The sequence below is a fragment of the Buteo buteo genome, chromosome 2 (genome assembly GCF_964188355.1).
Source record: "Buteo buteo chromosome 2, bButBut1.hap1.1, whole genome shotgun sequence".
NCBI lineage: Eukaryota > Metazoa > Chordata > Aves > Accipitriformes > Accipitridae > Buteo > Buteo buteo.
The window spans coordinates 13,689,274-13,709,579 of NC_134172.1; the positions used below are offsets into that span (position 1 = coordinate 13,689,274).

The 20,306-nt window shown below is 36.8% G+C and overlaps 2 protein-coding genes across 6 annotated transcripts in view; one reads left to right on the top strand and one right to left on the bottom strand.

Annotated features, from left to right (window-relative positions):
• PFKP (phosphofructokinase, platelet) overlaps positions 1-10,134 on the top strand; it is a 47,476-nt gene extending 37,342 nt beyond the window's left edge. Inside the window, exons 17-23 of one of the 5 annotated variants that reach the window (XM_075045803.1) lie at positions 282-434; positions 4,192-4,356; positions 5,503-5,564; positions 6,569-6,680; positions 8,036-8,135; positions 8,789-8,894; positions 9,473-10,134. In XM_075045803.1, the coding sequence (XP_074901904.1) occupies positions 282-434; positions 4,192-4,356; positions 5,503-5,564; positions 6,569-6,680; positions 8,036-8,135; positions 8,789-8,894; positions 9,473-9,626 (852 nt within the window). In that variant the 3' untranslated portion in view covers positions 9,627-10,134. Of the gene's footprint in view, positions 1-281; positions 435-4,191; positions 4,357-5,502; positions 5,565-6,568; positions 6,681-8,035; positions 8,476-8,788; positions 8,895-9,472 lie in introns of those variants that run through there. The other 4 variants (XM_075045801.1, XM_075045800.1, XM_075045802.1 and 1 more) reach the window with 4 other exon arrangements.
• A 611-nt stretch (positions 10,135-10,745) lies between these two features.
• Positions 10,746-20,306, bottom strand: part of PITRM1 (pitrilysin metallopeptidase 1) — a 29,988-nt gene continuing 20,427 nt past the window's right edge. Inside the window, exons 18-27 of the mRNA XM_075045799.1 lie at positions 19,643-19,719; positions 19,167-19,332; positions 18,938-19,038; positions 17,911-18,031; positions 17,040-17,111; positions 15,609-15,721; positions 14,935-15,060; positions 13,569-13,714; positions 11,760-11,862; positions 10,746-11,151 (exon numbers count right to left, since the gene is read on the bottom strand). Of these exons, the coding sequence (XP_074901900.1) occupies positions 11,058-11,151; positions 11,760-11,862; positions 13,569-13,714; positions 14,935-15,060; positions 15,609-15,721; positions 17,040-17,111; positions 17,911-18,031; positions 18,938-19,038; positions 19,167-19,332; positions 19,643-19,719 (1,119 nt within the window). The 3' untranslated portion in view covers positions 10,746-11,057. The remainder of the gene's footprint in view (positions 11,152-11,759; positions 11,863-13,568; positions 13,715-14,934; positions 15,061-15,608; positions 15,722-17,039; positions 17,112-17,910; positions 18,032-18,937; positions 19,039-19,166; positions 19,333-19,642; positions 19,720-20,306) is intronic.

Consider the following 20,306-nt stretch of genomic DNA (forward strand, 5'->3'; position numbering starts at 1 on the left):
CTTTTTCTGCCCAACTGCTTCAGACCTCTATGCTGTGCACACTTGATGTTCACTCTGTATTAACTTGCGCTAATCTTCTGCCTTTCTTCAAAGAGCATTGTGCCAATGCAACCCCAGTGCACTGTTGTGGTATGTACAGGATATCCCCCCCACAAATAATCTCACCAATTTTATTTACTTGGGCCAATGGACAGCCAAATTTACCATCACATGCAAGGAGTCATTAGCAGAGCAATCCAAAGACAAGGAATGTATCACTCATACTTGTACCACTGCTTCAGGCCTATGAAAGTTGTCTGCAGCTACACGAGGCACGTTCCCGCTTTGAGGAGTTTTGCGTACCTATCTGTGTGTTGCCTGCTACTATTAGCAACAATGTGCCAGGCACAGACTTTAGCATTGGTGCTGACACTGCCTTGAATGCTATTGTGGAGGTAAGACTGCATATCTGTTAAAAGTTAAGACAATAAAATGCATAAGATGAGGCTACCTAAAGACCTTGAAATGTCTAGTTTTCTAAAATAATTTGGTTACTGTATTTTTTTTTTCTGGTTTATAGTTAAGAAGTTTTCCAAGACTGATTAAAGATTAAACTTATAAAAATTATGTTGTATGTTTAACTTCTGTTTTGTTATCCAAGACTGCTGCATTAGTTCTTAGGGCATTTACTTTTACCGAGAATAAAATATTTTGCTTGCTTTGATTTTTTTATTTTTTTTTTTTTTTATCTTATGTAGCTCCTCAGCATTACTTAGATGAAAGAAGAAAGCAGATATTTTATAAATAAATGCCACATTTATTGCATGAGCTAATGACTGAGCTCAGTGCAACAGGGCATTTAAAGTACATGGTTAACACTAAACACATGAATAATCCCATAGACTGCATTAGGCTTAACATATATTAAGTGCATATAAATGTATTCATAGTGTAGATAGTTAAGTCTGTCACTGATGGCGACTAAACAGTGTGAGGCCAGAACTTGCTATGAATGAGTTTCCCATTTCAGTCAGAACAGTCTGCCATAGCTTTTTCCCTTGGGTACAACTGCTATATGAACTCCTTAAGTTCTTTACTATCCTATTGAGTCTGCCGGAGCCACAGCAAAGGGAACTGAGTTGAGGTCTAATGCAAACAAATGAGTAAGCCTCTGAACAGCTCTGGGTTTTATCAAACCCCTCATTATCAATCCATCTAACTAATTGGGAAGTGATTGTCCAAGAAAGTCAGAATAGAGATGCAGGGATCTGAGAAATGCAGGTTTGTTTTCCTGCTTTGATATGGTGTTATTTATTTATAGAGTGAAAAAGCTCCAGTAGATAATTGAAAGAGCTGTGTCAGAATACACTATGGCCTGGTCTTTGGGAGATGCAATACAGCATCCTTGGGGTGAAGATGACCTAAGATGTAGTGTGGCTAAATTGTAGCAATACGTTCATAGGCAGGACACAGGTACTTTTACCAGTCCATGAGCTGCTTCCCCCTTACCTAGTTATATAAATCTCAGGCTAAGTCTGCTAATTATGACTGATATCACTTCAAATAGTGATGCACCTGTAAAAGTGAAAACATGAAAACAATGGGAGGAAAAATGATTGCATATATTGCTGCTTCCTCTTATTTCACTGTTTTTATTGTTAATTTTAATTGGAATTTGTACAGCTTTCAATAAAGCTCTCAATAGATACAGCTATTTTTAATTTTATTTTTTACTGAATTTCATGATGGTTAGAATGTTTAGTTTATGCTAAAAATAGAACACTGTTGATTTGATGAAGTTTTGAATATCAGATTTTTCATGAAGCTGACTCAGTTCATGTGAAAGCTCAACTAGCAATGAAATTCCAAAGAGTACTCCAGAAAGAGTCACCATGTCTTCATGTTTAAAACTTCTGAAATCTGCGTCAAGCATTTGAGCTTTGGCCTTTCCAGCCTATGGAGTAGTATGTGAATGAATGATTCTTTAAAATCTATCTATCTGTGCCATTTTTTTTATTTGGGTGTTTCTGTCACAGTCATTCTGAGAGCGCAAGAATAGTAGTAAGTTTCTACTTAACGTCTCTTGTATAGTCAAGGATAGAAATCCTTCTAAATAAATCTAAAGTGGGTAATCCCAAAAGCAACTAATGATTTACATCCTTGCTTAGAACTTGGAGCTTCTCAAAAGGCAGAAAATCTCATTCTACTACCAGCAGCTGGAAAACTTTTGGTAAACTCAAAGCTTTCTAAAAAAGTTTTAGGTCTCTCAAAATGAAAGAAATCTTTGCATGTGTATTTATTTATTCAGTGTCTAAAGCCAAGATTATTTTTTTTTTCAATAACACAAGCTAAACACATAGTATCCATCCAGTTCCAGGCAGCTTTTTTAAAATGAGTTAAAATTGGTTCAGTGCCGCACCTGTCACTATTAAGAAGTAATGGGGATTTTTTATAAATTTATTATTGTTTGCCATATGCCAGAAGACAGTATTCTGCAAAAATTCTTATGAAAGCACATCTGGAAGGGGAAAGTAAAGTGCTTGAGGACACTGTAGAATCCAAGACAGCTAAAAGTAATTGTCATTTTTAAAAACTATTTGAAGTTCAACATAGGCTTTTGTGACTCAGTTTGTCATGGAGATACTTTTCTGCTTAGGATAACAGAATGTCAATCCATATTCTGAATTGACATGTGAATTCTGCACTTGTATGTGTATACACATAATGTGCATATCTGGCAATATATAAAAATATTTGTATAAATGAAATTACATGTATCTTTTAGTAGCTGGACCTAAATAAATGCATACACTGATTTTAGTCCTTCCGTGCATTAAACCTTATGATGTTAGGAGTTCTAAGCTTTTATTATATTTATTTTTTTCATGTATCAATTCATTATTTGTTCTGTGGTCTGTTAGGTATATTTTTAAAAGCTGTATTGTTCACAATCTTTATTTCAGCTTGAAGTATTTTCAGTTAGCTGAATGAAGGTTCTGGTTGTAACTATCTGTGAAACAGAAATACCTCAAATATTACAGCATCTGCAGTTACTCATTCAGAAAAACAGTAAGGCGTGGGGATTTTTTTTAAATCATAATTTAGGTTTCAAGATGATGAACTTCACAGGTACTTTTATTTCTTGTTTTTACTAAACAGGACTGGTGTAGGGACAGAACATCAGTTTCACAAAATTCTTCTTGTCACCAAGTGTGGTATAACCTATTAATTTATTTATTTTTAAGACAAAGAAGGAAATAGTATCTTTCTTTCTCTTATTTGCTTTCTGAAAGGAAGATACATTATCTGATGACTTTAAAATAACTGAATGGTAGAAAAATTCATTCCAGGAAGTGAGTTTATCAAATAGCTTTTTGAGTATTATTAAAACCTGGAGATGCAATAAGAACCTAGTTCCTAGGTTTCTATGTTTTCCTAAGTTTCCTAGGTCCTACTACACTGGACATTTTCTCTGCTTTTTTATAAGTCTCTTAAGCAGCTCTAATGTTGATATTAATTGGTGGCATGTAAGCAACAAATCTCTTTGTAGAGAGCATTCTTTATGCTGGTGAATGCAAGTGGAGATTTTTATATTAAGTATGTATCTATTAATAAAAATACCAAAAACATTTTTAATAATGCTCTCCCAGTGCTTGAAAGAATGATGTTGATATGCTTATTGGAAAGTAAACAATAGAGCAATACATGCTCACAACTTGAATTTAAGGAATTGTAGCTGTTAAGTATGGTTGGGAATGCAATGAATTTTAATATCAATACTAAGAAGAAATAAACTCTTCAGTAATGAATAGAGTCAAAGCAGAGAAGAGAAACTTACTCATACAAGAATTGATTAAAAAGCTCCATTATTTCTATTTGTATCTCTGTTAGAAAACTATCACAACTTTTAAGTCCATGCACAAATGAAAATTAATTCTTGTTTTAGTATTTGCAGGAAGCAAATAAATAAGAGTTGATAGCAGCAAAACATTTTATTTTGACTGTGATGTTCAATGTATGATTTATAAGAATTGCTTTATTTGGTAATTATTATAGTTAAATGGGTTATGCTATTTTGGAACTTTTAAATATGTGGATTTTATATATTCTTTAATCCTTTTACCAGTAAGTGATGCAAAGTTGCATGGCATATAAAAGCATAAAAATTCAGATTTTTTTTATTTAAACTTACAATATCTTGTCTTTGATTAGACATGTGATCGCATCAAACAGTCAGCCAGCGGTACCAAGCGTCGTGTATTCATCATTGAGACCATGGGTGGTTATTGTGGTTATCTGGCTAATATGGGAGCCCTTGCGGCAGGAGCTGATGCTGCTTATATCTTTGAAGAACAGTTTGATATTCGAGAGCTCCAGGTATACAGCATTAGAAATATTTTCCTCATTTTTAAGTAGATGCTAAAATTGTTGTACATATATGGCATAATGTGTATATTTGAAGTAGATTGCTCACGTAACAAAAAAAATAAACAAAGTTTAGATGTTATCTAAAAGCTGCACCTGTCAGTAGCGCTTTGATATAATGCCAGTTCTTATGTTGTATTATATAAAGGAATATATACCCAGTTATTCTTGGCATCAGGTTCAGTTAAATGACAAAATTCTTGTATTATTGTATTAAACACTACTAGATGAATTGTTTTATTTTTATTCTTCCGACTGAAATTCAGATTACATGTAAATAAACAGACCTGGGCAGTTTTAAAAGAAAAAAAAAATAGGGGGTAGAAGAAAAAAAGGAATACTTTTTCCATTATGATATTGCTTCAGCTCATTGTGTTAGAAAGCCATTCAGGTCAGGAACTGAACAGTGTGTAAGATGTATTAAATACTCATTTGGATACCACAACTATTTAGACCGTATTTGGAGGTGTTACTAAAATAAAGATCTCAGACTTTACGGATTAGAGATTAGGGTGTAAGCTGATACAGAACTTGTCTACTGTGAGGATTTTACACTTCTGAGGTAGTTGGTGCTAGCTGTAGTCATGGACAACTACAAAGCTAAAAAGATAGAAATTTCCTGAAAGGAAGAGATGGGAAATGAATCATAATTCCTCCCCACTCATTTCTCAGTGGCATGTACTCTTCATGTCATATATGGGAGTACCAGCACAGCAGTACATCACTATCCATAACAGGACAGTTGCAAGGACTGGGAGTAAGGGCAAGCTGTGATCTTTTGTGGCAAGTTCTATATTTTTATGTATATCAAGGTTATCCAACTTTGGTGCTGTACCAGTATAGCATACAAAAAACAACTTTGTGTTGCTTTTAAAATCAATTATTTGTGATGTAGAGGAAGAAGTTAGTTTTAACCCAAGATGAATAAATACCCATACATGGTATATTATCCTGGATCTCCAAAAACCTGTTGATTTTTTGAATTTGCACATAATACTTTATGTGGAGTACTTTACAGAAGTTCTTAGGATATGTAGGCTCATTAAAGTTGGTTTAGAGTTCTGTATGGTGCGTTAAGAATACTTTTGTTGTTTCTAGGCTAATGTGGAACACTTGACTGAAAAAATGAAAACCAGTATCCAGCGTGGTCTAGTGCTGAGGTAAGCAGAAGTAGGTTTAATAGATGGCATCAGTGATGCTCAGCACTTCCAGCCAGGTAGACTGTTTGGCCACTTGCAAAGACACTCCAAGTATATATTCCTTGATTATTCCTTTAGCATGTGATTTTTAGTAAAGCTGTTGCTCCGGAAGGCAATTCTGGGAGCTGTCAGGAAGCTCGAGTCCAAAGCTTCCGTCTTTCTACATAAATATATTTGCTCTATAATCTAATATTTTATCCTTTTTTCAGCCTATTTTTTCATCGGCTTTTTCTTTTATTGTAGATTCTGTCTTACCAAAGATAGTGTGAAAACTAGCATACATGTGTACACATATAGTATGGCCTTTACCAGAAAAATCCTACTTAGATTTTAGGAGATAACACAGAATAAAATACCTTTCAAAAATCAAAACATTTAAAATATGTTGATTAACATGTTTTAAAATTATACCTTCTTAGGCAGCCTGAATCAGGCTGTAGCTTCTCTCTTGAGCATTTATTTTCAGTCTGCCAAATAGTGAAGGGCTGAAAAATGAATACCCCAATAAGCTGTATGAGGATACCATTGTCTTTGTTCAGGTTCTACTAGTTATATGACTAGGGTGAAAAAAGAAGGAACAGCCTAAGGTACTGTTCATTATCCATGCTTTTATACAGGGCAAAATGATGACATTGGATGTCAATGACTTTTTTTTGCAGTTTTAATGACTTTGTTTTAGTGCAGTTTTTCCTCTGCATAACCAACTTGTCAGACCTAAAATGGTATTTTTCACTACCTTATTCAATAATGGATTCCAAGTGACCTGCCAGTGATGTCAGTGTAGTAGCAGACTTCAAAATCATGAGCATGTTATGTGGACGTAAACGTATGTGATTAGATGAAAATACCTGGGCCGTGATTACTCGTATCAAGAAAATGGGAAAACATTTGTCATTCAGTAGTTGTAAAGACATCCACTACTTAATAGTAAATTTCCTAACTGTATCTGGCCTTAATTGTTACAGAAATGAGAACTGCAATGAGAACTACACAACTGACTTCATTTATCAGCTGTATTCTGAAGAAGGAAAAGGAGTGTTTGACTGTCGAAAAAATGTATTGGGCCACATGCAGCAGGTAAAAATGACCTTAAAGTTACAGACAAGCTTAAATTTGTATGAACAGAGAACATACAGAGAACACTATTCAAGCATTTCAAACAAGTCCGATTCAGGATTAAAGAAAAAAAGCGTGCGGATTTTTGTTTATAGGTAACTCAGAAGTTTTTGTTAGCGTTACATTTTACTGCAACTCCTTCTTAAAAATCCAGGAAAAAAATGCATTAGATTCTTAATGATTTTCATTTTCATTCCTCTCCTGTCTGTATTAATAAATAATTACACTTTTTTAATAGATAATACAGCTATCTTACTATTACTGTAATATATCCTTAGAACAAACTTATCTGCCCATCTGTAATGTATCTGGCTTCTGAACCCTGGGAGAGATGAGATTTCATTAAGAAAATATGTGCAGATGAATTGTTCTTGTAGAAGAGACAGTAGTGAACTACTCCCTGTGGTCTTTGTACCTTGCATCTCTTTATCTCACTATAGTGCTTATTAGTGGGCAAATAGTAAGTTTCTAATTTGGCTACGCTAATCACCAAGACTGAGGTAGAGTAAAAAATACAAGTACAGCCAAATTTCTCAAGTACTAGTAGTGAAATGACTCTTTCCTTTTAAGTCATTTCAGGTTGTATGTATATTCCCCTTACTCGTATATTTTTAGATTATTCAATGCTGAGGTTGGCACTTTGTGTAAAATTTAGCAAAGTTTATTTTGAAGGTCAAGACCAGTATTAGTCAACCAATCTGAAACTACTTCACCTATGATTTCAGTCCCATCTGCTGCATTGAAAACAGACAGAGAATTTAGACATTATATAATATAGAGAGAGGGTTTTAAAAAAAACACCCTAAACAACACAACACTAGTCTAGGAAGTCCTAACATGGTTTTTTCATCCTAGTATTACATACAGTATTCCTTGTTGTAGCTGCAATAGAGCGCTATGCTTCCCAGACTTCCTAGATTACAGAGTCAGCACTTAGGTTTCTGAGGCTCCTCCTGACGCCTCTCCTTCAACAGTTTCCTGGTCTGTGCTGAAACCAGGTTGCCCTGTGGAAGTGTGACAGCTGGGCAGTGCTTAATGATCGCACTGTGGAGAAGTGGAAGAAAGGGAAAACAGTGAAATTTATCTAAGTGAAAAGTATTATTGATTCAGTGAGAATTCTACTGGTGTTTAACACAAATTTTAAATGTTTAACTTGATTTGTGTGGTGGGGTTTTTGGTTTGTTTATTTGTTTTTCTAAGTGGGGGAAATGGAAATAAGGGATAGAGCAGGCCATGAACAGAGGTGACTGATCAAATAAGATGACACAAATGCGGGTTCAATAACTACACTAACCCACGCTTAAACTTTCACACAGGGTGGTGCACCTTCACCATTTGATAGAAACTTCGGGACAAAAATTTCTGCAAAAGCTATGCAGTGGATTTCCAAAAAACTGAAAGAAACCTACCGAAAAGGTGCAGAAATATTTGGTGCTATCTCTTGTTACTGTCTTTGATTAGCTATCGGTATAAGACTACTCTACTATGCAAACATGGGAATGTGTATTAGTTTACTAGTCAACATACTTCTTTCCCTCTGGGTTACGTTTTTATTACTCCGTAGTGCCTTGCTTTGCTTCCTTCTGTAAGATTTCCCCTCAAGTGAGGTCAATAATTCAGATTGCTCTTTTCTTATCTTTTTTTAAAAAAATGCTAGTGTGATTACAGTTTTTCATGCATGAAGGAATTGATGGTTATATAGTTACATCTGTTCTTCCTTTTTGTTTCATGGTGGCTACATGGGAGACAGAAGAAGGTAATATGTCTTCTTTGGGAATTTTTGTAAAGTACTATTTACTAAAATCTAATTTAAAACTGGATGTTAAAATTCAGTCTTATTGTTGCTTAATTACACTGTATTTTCATTGCTAATCACCAAAGCTACATTAAAAAAGTGAAGATCTCCTAACCCTATTAAAGTACTAATTGATGTTTTGTCATTACATTAAATATTCAGTTAACTGGAATTAAGCTACTGTAAGCTTCCTATTCAGTTTAATTACAGAAAAAGGGTATTTGCCCTTACAAGTGTGAATAAGAAAGATACTGAATTATTTCATTCTTTTTAGGAAAAGTATTTGCCAATACTGATGACTCAGTTTGTTTGCTGGGAATGCGTAGACGCAACCTTGTTTTCCAACCTGTGGCTGAGCTTAAGACTGAAACAGACTTTGTGTACGTATACGCTGCTTACATTTTAAACACCTCAACACAGGCTTCCTTTCACCACATCAAATGAACAACTTCTCTGCAGTGCTGACACACAGCGTTTGTCAACCGTTTTACTCCACTTTCATCGTTAGCCTGCATTCAGCCAGTGATTCACGCCGATTGTTCACTTGTCTTTTCTAACAACTCCCTTCATGCTTTCTCTTCATCCTCCTTATACTTGGAAGCCTCTTGTGAATTCTGGAACTCCACTGTTCTTTTAAATAACTTTCTTGTAATGCCTTTGCTCTAATGCCCAGAATTGCTTTACATTCTGGTACAGTTCAGTGGAGCAGCATTTTTGCGCCAAATTTGGCATTATGCTTACCTATAATGAACATTTTCCAGTAAAATCTGTTCATTTCTTCATATTCTGTCCTTAATTCTCTCCATTTTGGGTCAGTGTTTACATCCCACCATAAATGTCAATATCTGATCCTATTTCTGAGGAAGGCCATTACTGTTAGTATTGTCAAATGTGTTTGTCTTGGCCACTGAGTGAATCACCTTATCTTTTTCCTCCCCCACCCCCAACTGTTACACAGACACAGGATTCCCAAGGAGCAATGGTGGCTGAAGTTGCGACCACTGATGAAAATCCTGGCCAAGTACAAGACTAGTTATGATGTTTCAGATTCAGGCCAGCTGGAGCATGTTGCTATGCACAGCCCAAAGGAAGCAGAAACCGGAGCCATCTAAAGACAACACTTTTAGATTATTGTAATAGATGCACATTGTGAGTAACAATGCTTTAGAATCATTACAGCTTTGTTTTGTAACATTTAAGTTATTGTACCAGCACTTTATGTGAAACAAGATGTTCAGATGTCACAGATTTTGTCCTGTATTTGTGTTATGTTTGAAACAAACCCTAGCATCTAATGGACAAGCACCATTTACTGATACTACCCTTTAACAATCAGTGCAACGCTGTTCTATGCACTCTGTAAGTTACTCATCTACTGCACTTTGTTTCAGAGTACTTACACCCAAAAAATAAGTGTAGATGGCTAGCTTTGTGTTGAGTTACAGAATGTGCTTAATGTATCTGAAGTGAAATAAAATACTGTTGCAAACATCATGAGTTGTCATAAACTGTATTCACCTGCTTTTAAACAAGGGGGGGGGAATAATGCTTCATGAAGGATTCTCTATACACTCTGGTGAAGGAGAAAAGCAATGATGGCCCTTTTCCTTCCCTAACCATGCAGGTAGTAGTCACAGCAAGGCAAGTTGGTTTTCGCTGCTTCTTCAGGATTAGGCTGGAACATGGAATTCCTTATCCTTGTACAGGGATGATAAAACTATTGGGGGGGGAGGGGAGGGGTGGGCAGGCCAGGCAGGGGAAGCTTTAAAAACTTGAGGTTCAGAAGGGTGTAATCACGTGCTTCATGCTTCCTTTCTCCCAGCTTCTTCAAGACTATTTAAAAAAAAAACCAAACTAATAATGAAAAAGGGTAAAATTGATTTTTGAAATTAGGCTGACAAACATGTTTCCTCTGGCCAGCTTCTCTGTTAACTAGACCTGGACAAAAAGCTAAATACTAGACTGTCATAGGAAAATATGACTGAACGTTGCTCAAATTGGCAAGATAGGCTGAACTTAAAATACACTGTACACTGCCTCATTACTGATTTGCCCACTACACTGCAATTCACTACAAGGTGGAATGTACTGTCAAAAGCTCCTCTACCTGTAGGTAGCTTATGTAAAGGCATTATCACACCAAAGAATAAAATCTCTCAGTATGGGAGACAGTTCTCTATATATCCAACAGCAGACATGATTTCAAACAAACACCACTTAAAACTCAAGAGTTTTACATATACAAAAATATTTAATTTATATAGTATTCATATGGCAATGGGAGAAGTGAGTCTTCCATAAAATATTAAGGTCTGTCTTTGCCATACAGAGCATATAATTCTTGCTCTCAAATACTGTATGGTTAGAAAATTTTTCACATAATTATTTCAAGGACAGCTTTTCACTGGTTTGTTGGATACTGTTGAAAGCAGCAATGAATATTTAAGTTGGACCATAGCACTGTCAAAAGTTACTAAAAAACCCTAATTATATAGTCACACAGATTGGCTTGTTTTATATTAGCTCAGATGTTCAGCAGCAACTCATCGTTTGACCCACGAGGGATCTTTGGTGATATCTGCATTTTCTGGGCCTAGTACAGCTTGACTACGCGTGCTCTTCCCAACTGCAAGATACCTGCAAGAAAAAAAACAGAAAGAAATGAGAAGCTGCTGCATTCTGTTATCTGTAACTCTGCTATACAAGTTAAAAATATTCCCATCTCAGGAAAAAGTGCTCTTTGATACATACCTCTTGTTTGCATTTACTGTTTTTTCCCCCAGTCATCACAACACAACAGTCTCCTAAGACACAGCCCTAACTAGCCTATCTCCTTAACCTTGTATTCTTCAGTAGTGGAATTCTTAAGCCTAAAAGTGAATTCACAAGTCTAAAGAAGCACAAAATGTTACAAGTCTAGAAGAACCAGCTCATAGAGCCAGGAGCTGGATGTCTGAGTGTACTCTCTCTCCAGACAGTTTCTGGACCCTTCTAAAGTAAAACAATCACCACCCACAAATTCAGAATGTAGGAGGGAGTTACATCTGCTAAAATGCAATAAGCAGGACATAATTAACATCTCTCTTTCTAGGTTACAAAAGCAAATACTGAAAGTAGTGCAAAAGGCCAAGGGAAAATATCCAAGAACTTTATTATGGCAACTTTCACAAACTGTTTTCTTCTTCAAATAAGGTTTTTGTTCTATTTTTCAAGTAAATATTTTCCTAAATTGAGCACAGACTTACTTGTTTGATACATCAACCAAGTTATCACTGTTGACAGCAAAAAGTTGTTCTCTGTGCGCCTGCTTCATTTCATCTGAAATCCCATATAAGAAATGATCCATTCCTAGGAAAAAACAAAACAAAACCATGCTCTGCAATGGTGCACTGGAATCTCAGCTACAACTAAGCACATGAACGAGTGCAAACTAAGACAGGTACGTGTGCTGGAGGGGAAGAACAGAGACTACCATTAAGGCCATTTGTTGTTCTGGGACAATAACTAACTGTAAATCAAACATTAAAGGTTAGAACTGGGGAATTAATTTTCTGAGATAGTAAGAGTTTCCTATTTAAGAAAAAAAAAAGATTCATATTCTATTCTGGCAAGTGATTTAGTTTGTCAAAAACCTAAACGTAATGGTGGTTCAGAAAACCTAAAAATGATTAATTCTGAAGAGTCTCAGTACTTTCTAACAACATTTTAGCCAAACTGCGTTTCATGAGGCTTCTATTTTTATTGTGGTTTGTAACAACAAACTCCTAAAATTTGCAATCAGTTGTAATATATGTGCAATGCAAAGGTTTGATCACCTTTTCGTACTACACATAGAAATCTGCATACAAATGCTTTAATGCTTTTGTTGGAATACTTGCCTACAGTATTTTAATATTAATATTATAAGTCCATGAACAACCAGAGAGCTCCAAAATAATCACAGAAAAGCTTTTTGTCATGCAAATAATCATATGGAAAAAAACGTGGCTTGGGAGGACATCTGTTGACTAGTCCAACCTCCTGCCCAAAGCAGGGCTGACTTCTAAGTTAGATAAGGTTGTTCGAGTTCTTATCCAGGGCCAATGATCAAAATAACAGTAGTATGAAGGGACAGGTATTTCTGCAACAGCCTCTAGGCTTGTTGAACAATATTCTTCTATTCAGTGTTCCACTAAATTTGCCATAGCTCCGTTAAGACACGTGTTCAAATATCAAAGAATGTAAGTCACTGCTCTCACAAATACCAATGGTCAATATGCATGTATTTCACTTGTATGCACCTAAAATTGATTACTTTTTTTTTTAATTGCCCAGACCAAAACCAAGTTCCATCAGCTGAAAGTCAGCTTCATTAAGTTTTCTTGTTTAATAAGTTAGCGTTAATACACATCATATTAAAATAACGCTAATTTTAACCTTATCATTCCTTTTGTATAGGAAAGGAACGTATTCTAACTCAGCAAGTTTTGGACTGAAATTAAGCTGAGAATGGGGGAGGGAGGGAAAAGTGAGGAAAGCAAAGCAACAAGTGAGCAACTTGAAAAGATGTGAAGATACTACCAAGCCATCACAAGTATGCAGATATGTAGAGAAGATAACATGCTCCACCGTAGCAGACAGACTTTTATGCTTTAACTTCTTCAAAAAAAGTATGCACAAAAGGTTAGAGACATTCATAGTCAGTATGCATACTTGTGTCAGGAAAATAATCCTTCAGGTTTTTTTGAATCAGAAGACCAATATTTCTTTTTATTTGCTTGCATTTAATGCCCTTTCCAAGCCTAAAGTTGTTTCTTTAATCTGCCTCCATCTCCTGGCTGTATTCACCTGACATCAAGGAGCAGTATGAATATGAAAACTTCAGTAGAGAGACTGAATGCATGCGGCGTTTCGGAAAGGGAGCAACAGGAATTGACTGCTTTGTTGAAACTGCAATTGTCTTACATCTGCCAAGTAGAAATTTTATCATACGATACAGTTTAGCAAACTATTTTCTTCCCTGTAAACTTAAAAAAAATAATATTGGCAGCACTGTGAGGCTGCTGAGAGTATACCTTTATCTGAAGGAGCTATTGGTGCATCTACAGCAGCAAATACTGCTAGCTTAGCTTCGTCGATATCTTGTTGTGTGAATTCTCCAGATTTGGCCCATTTGATTGCTTTTTCAAATGTTTTTAAGGTGGCTAATGAATTCGGGTCTCTTAGAAGAAAAAAAAATAAAATTAATTACTTCAAGTCTTACAAAATGAAAACCTAATTGCTTTGTTCTCATTTCCTTCATAGTTTACTATGCATCACACAAGCATACATACATGGGGATTAAACCAAATGATAAACTTCCTTTTAATGTACAAAAAGAAGTTTTGGACTTGGGTTTTTTTAGTTGCCTAAAAGTAGTTCTAAGACAGCATGCAGAAAACTGGTATTAAAAAAGATGCTAAACCAGCACTGTTTACAATGCCCTATCAATTTGCTGCACCAGCTTAGTAAGCATAACTGCCATAAATATCAACACCAGTAATATTTATGATATGCCATATCTTCTCTGAGTTGCTTTTCCTGCTACACCTGTTTTTGCTCTCTGTAAAACAGGTACAACAGGTTAACAACTACTGAAATACTAACCAGGACAAGTCCTACCACGTTGAAGCTTCATAGCGAGGCAAGGCTGCTCAAATTTTAGCTAGGAATCCTGACCAAGTACTGTGCTAGGCTGCCTTTGGTCTAGAAAAATTATTTAAGCCAGGACTCTAGCCACATGACATTTTTAGTGGGGATTACAACTAGTCTTTAATACCTCCAGTTCGCAAGTGCTTTGGTAAGATCAATGCAAGGTAAAGCACCAATGCAAGGTAACTGTTCTGGACTGGGGGAAGAAAAAAAAAAAAGGGGGGGGGGGGGGGGAAAGAAGGCGAAAGCAGTACTAGCTCATCACCAGCAATGATTTCTGCTGAATCTCTGATTATTCCAGCCAGTCACCAAAGGAAGCTGTGTATTTTCAAACTCGGGGACATAGGGAAAAACATCATTCTACTTCCTGGTCTCAAATTTAGAATAGTCTTGAATTCTCTTTTTTAGGGCCTCCTCAACCCAGGAAGAAACAAGTGAAAGCCAGTTTTACATAAACCTGGTACTGAGACAGTTAACATCTAGGTACAGAGACACAATTGTGGTTGCTACCAGCAGAGGTAAGTTAGGCTTTCCCAAGGACAGAAACCAGAGAAAGCAAGGAGGGGTTTATCATATACCTTAAGCAATTAATCTTAACTTCATCAGCACTGAATCACTTTCTTGTTATTTCATTCTTTTCATTTTACTTAATCTTGAAAGACAACTACAACTAAGTCAAAAATAAGACACATGCAAGTGCAGTCAGTGGTCCCCTTAGACATGTACAGGAAAGAATGAACCTACTGTTACCTGTAGGAGTAGAAAGTGAATATGCCATTGTGACCAAGTTTAGCACCTCCACCATAAGCCCCTCCTTTCTCTCTGATTTCTCTATGTAGGAATTTAGCTGTCATCAACCGTGCAAGAATTCGAAGGCTGTAACGAGAGAAATATCAACAGCAAAGATGTTAAATGAATTGGACAACAGTAATATTCTCAACTTCCTCTGAAGTTCACAAAGATCCCTATTTGCAACGCATTGCTTCTTGTAATCTACACCAGTAACGATAACAATACTCAATATTTAATAATAGCTGAATAATGTGATGTTATTTTAAGAGCGGCATTGCCTTGGAACATTCTTTGACTATTTCCATTTATTTCATTTTAATGAAATACAAGAGCAGCCTCCTAAACTTTGTTGCACGCAATAGGATTGTCAACTCCGACACATCCAAGCTGGCAGGGCTGTTTATTCAGAAGTTAGGGGATAGCAGCCCCCCATCACTTCATCTCAGCATTTACTAAAACAGGGCATTTCTGGACCTAGCAATATAAAGGATGTTCCATAAAGATTTTGTGACAAACGGACTGCAAAGCGTTTTCTATTGATACTCCATTTTCTGTGGTCAGCCTAGCACCTTCCATTTTGTTTTGTGCTGTGCAACATATGCTGAAGCTCCCTGCTGGTTCTGCTTTCCCACCTTGCATAGTCTGCAGCTGTGTAGGGAACTGTTCGAATGCATTCCCCAATATAGTTCACTGGGAACGGAAGCACAAAGTGGGTCTTCATTTGGCATGGTTTGAAAGTAGGATCCTAAGAGAAAAATGCATTATTGTCACAGTTAGCAGAGATTAGACAATTCACCCATTTGAGAACTCTGGCTTTTTTGAGAACTGTGAAATTCTGCCAAACATACAGACACACAAATACTAAAGCTGCCACTTGACCTACACTGCAATCAGTGACATTTCGCTTGTGCCCATATTAGCAATCCAGTACACAGGATTACCTTGGGAAACTGAAGTGCATGGACACCATCCATCAGCTACCCATCCTTGCACACCAGCTTCTCAGTTGTGCAGATCTTGTATTATTACCAAAGAGTTTTGAGTGGCATGCTTCCTCTGCCATGTCTTTACTTTGATTGAAGCAAGTGTTAATAACTCTCCACTTCTATGTCCACATAAGTACATGGTCACCACATTATATTTCAATCCATCTACTCAATTTTAAATATTGAAAACAAATTCAGAAACTGAAACCCACAAAAAAATGCAAACTATTTTTGAACAGTAGCAGCTGTATGAATTTCTACTCAAACATCCCCTACAATAAACTCAAGTCTTCCTTACAACCCCACTTCAAAACTTGCAGCCCTCTTCACATCTCCAGGTCTCTGTAGCACTCACTTCTTCACCTCTTTCACACGTACACCTGCTTGTGCGCTTGCTTAAGCATGAGCAGAGCCTTACACACCTCCAGTAGCTTTTATGACCCCGTTTCAATACTCTCAAGGCTTTCTTAACTTCAGAGAGCTGTTCTCCAGCCCCTCACACAACCCTGGCTGGTTGGGCCAAGCACAGCAGCATATACATCACTGGTCAGCAAGCAAAACCGCGGGCTGAGCTCTCCCTGCCACCTTCTCAGAGGAGAGCCCAGGGTATGCTAAGCTGTTTTTCTCTCCTGTAGCTAAATGCAGATTCTCATTTTTACTTAATTGTCACTGATGCTCTTCTGTCAGGTGTCACTCACATTCAGAATCATTTAGGGAGAAGAGGAAGTGACACCACAGGAGCCTGGTTTTGAAAGAAACCAGGTTAAAAATAAAATAAGCATCACTTACAAGAGACAGCACAAGCGAGTATTTGCCTGCATGCACAGACATGGAGTTAGCTAAATGGTCTTCACGCCAGAACCAAAGAGAAGATAACAAAAAGGATGACACAGAGGGATTGATAAATTTGACGGCTAGTTTAAGGAAACAATCCAGTCAGAGGGTGGAACTGAAGGGCACGTTATGTTTCAGTGGTGTTCTGCTAAATACTAAAAGAATCTGTAACAGCTTAAGATGGACCATTAGTATCAGTAACAGCCCTGTAATACCAATATTGCCAACCAATACTGTACTTACGTTGACTAGTTTCCTTGTGATCTGCAAACCAGTAAGCATTTCACTTCCCACAGGTCTGACTTCTGAAGATTTCTACAAGAGACCCAGACCTCATATTAAAAGATGATTTAACAATTTAGACCAAGAATACTATAAATGCAACCCCTACCACTCAAACGTCACTGAAACTATCATCAGACTGTGTCTCCACAAACATAAGCAAGCTACTCAATTACTTCTTTATATTTGAATTTCTAAGCAAATGTCAAATAAATTTCCATTCAAGAGTAATTTGGCAGTGAAAGACACTAAGACAGATTAAATGAGGCCCCAGAAGTTTCAGACTATCATTTTCCTCATGGGTAAGGAACTGGGAGTTTATTCCAGTCTCGTCAGAAATTAAGACGGAGCTGTGTATTGGCAGAGCAAATCCTTTGTCAACTCTATTGAATCAAGCACATTTTGTGCCAAATGTCCTGAACAGCCAGATAACAAAACAAATTTCTATGCAACTGAGGAACTGCACGTCATGCCCTATTTCCTTTAGCCAACATTTCAAGTAAAGCTCAGCTAAAAAAGAAATTACAGTTTTATGCAACAGAGAAAGGAAGAATTTCTTTTTCCACTTCCCACACAAAAGCGGTAACCTCAGGGCAAGGCTTGACAGCTGATCTACAGGATTACTATTGTCTATTTTATTGCGGTAAAGAACAGCCTCTGTGGCAAAACACACAGCAGCTTGTTACAGAGCTGACTCTTGCAAATTTCTTCAGACATCTCTGTATGGACATAGTACCTGAGTTCAGATGATCTTCTAATTGTACAGTGGTCTTTACACAAGATCAAGTCAACTGTATTTGATGCCCTAGTCACAAATGAAGTAATTTCTTACCTCAATCACATGGGGACGAACAGGTTTTCTCTCTTTTTTACTCCTAGCTATGCCCTTTATAAATTTCTCTACTTCTTTAGATGCTTCTGGTATCTGTTGAGGTGCTGCATTCACTGAACACCTGTTAAAAGTACATACCAAGTTTTTACTTTTGTGGTTTTGGACAGTCCTTTATAATTTGCACCACTTTGTCTTCCTTAACATTTTCTATTATATCATCAGAATGTTAGATCTGCACTCAAATGACAATTATTATCACAGAAAAAAGCAAAATACTCATAATCCAGCATTTGATATGCCCCCCCCAAAAAAGGCAAGGTCCAATCACTTTTCTTTTGGCTCTAAACTTTAGCAGTAGCTGTCACAGGACTACATCAGTTTCACAAACTACAAATGTCTCACAAAGAAACTGATGCACTGTGTGTTCTCTCTTTACAGGCAGACTTACCATGGTTTTGAACAGTAGATATTTCCATAATTTCATTCATCATTTCATGTTTTGCAAAACAAAACTTTGCAACTTATGTCACTTCAAATGGATCTGGTTTTGGAACTAATGTGTCTGACACTAAACGCCTTAAAGTGCCCTCTTACTTTTTCTAATATATGCATAAAGCAGATTTCAGAATGTCACTATTTTCCTCTTAGGAGAAAAACATCCAAAACAAACTGTATTCTACTGTTACAATACAACAGTATTTATCTCATGGGCGCCTTCAAGGAAAAAAAAAAAGGCAGAACTTTGAGTATATCTGTAAAATCCCACAGGCGATTAACACACTTCTGGTACAACAGTTACATATTAAATTTGCTGTAACTTTCTCATACCTGTTAAAATTGAACAAAATAAGCCATAGCTACCACTTTGTAAGCAAGGAGAATTTAAACTAATAATATCTTTGTAGTTTTTTTACAGATCTCCCATTTCATAAAACCCCAGTATTCCATGAAGTGCACCGAGAAATGCACAGGCCATGGCCTCTCTAACGAAAATGCCCCTTTTCTTTTCTTTTTAGCTGGAACTCACCTGATGTTGTCACTATTTAATAAATACTTCTTAATGCGTGGTAATTTGCGTAGTATTGGTTTAATATCAGACATTTCTGCTATTCTCTTCATCAACTTCACCTGTGTGGGAAGGGAAGGCAGAAAGACTACAGATTAATTAAGCCAATAGAAAGAATTAGCAAAAACGAGCACTGTAATTCCAAAGTTGAGGATTTTGGCCACACTGAAGGATGCCGTTAACTTTTCACCTGATCCATCCCACTGAACATTTCTTGCAGTTCTCCAGAAGGCGTAAGGTTTTTGCTGGCTCTAATAGAGGCATATAAATGCCCACAATCCGGAATTCCATTTGACAGCTCCTGCGCAGTCTTCTTAACCAGCACTCTGAAATGTTCTTCCTCCTCAAATCGGGGGCTGAAAAAGAGTAGAAGCAGGTCTCTAGGTCTCATGCAAAAGCACACCAACGGAATTTATAATACTGAATCATTCACCATATCAAGTTCAACAAAGAGCTTTTAAACTGTTGGTTCTCCATTTAATCCACTATATAGTCATGCAAATGATGGACTACTTAGGTTTAAAAACTGAGAGCTACTAAAGATACAGTTATAAAAAGAAACCCCAAAGTAGGATCTCTAAGAAGGGAATGGTTGGGGGAAGAGGGAAAAAGAGAAACCCAAAACACATGCAAAACCACAAATGAACAAAACCCAATGTACTGTACTTGTTAAATATTTCACTCCATAAATGCATCATGTCTGGCAGATTTCTATCCAAGCATAGAGATGAAAAGAGCACACCCTGAAGGAAAAAATAAAAACAAAACACAAAAAAAAAACCCTTCACACGAGACAACCAAAGCAATGGCCGGAGAAATGCACAATAACTTTTTATGAAAGTGATGCAATGATGCCAACCTAATGCTACACATCACAAAACCACTTTAATGCAGGCTATGCTACTAAAATCAGAGCAGACATGAAACGTAACTGTTCTTCACACAAGGCAAGCCCGTTGATTCCTCCTTCTCAATAGTAAGTAGCAGTTCAGAAACAGAATTTCTTATTTTTCACGTAAAGTACAGATAAAACTGTTCTGGGGATGCACCTTTCTGCAAAGGATTCCCCTAATTCAAATCCAGGATCCATGGGGAGCCGGCCACAGCAACAGACACCAGCAAGTCTGAAAAAATCTTAAGAAATATTGCTAGGACTGTTATGCCCAATACTAACATTTAACAATCTTGCAAACATTCCATGTTTCTGAACCACAGTAACAGTGACATACGCACGTTAACAGTAAACTTTATCTATAACATGATACCATTCTGTCCTCTACCCTCTGCTTCCAAAATTTTTTGCAGCACTCAAAAATATGGTGACAGATGC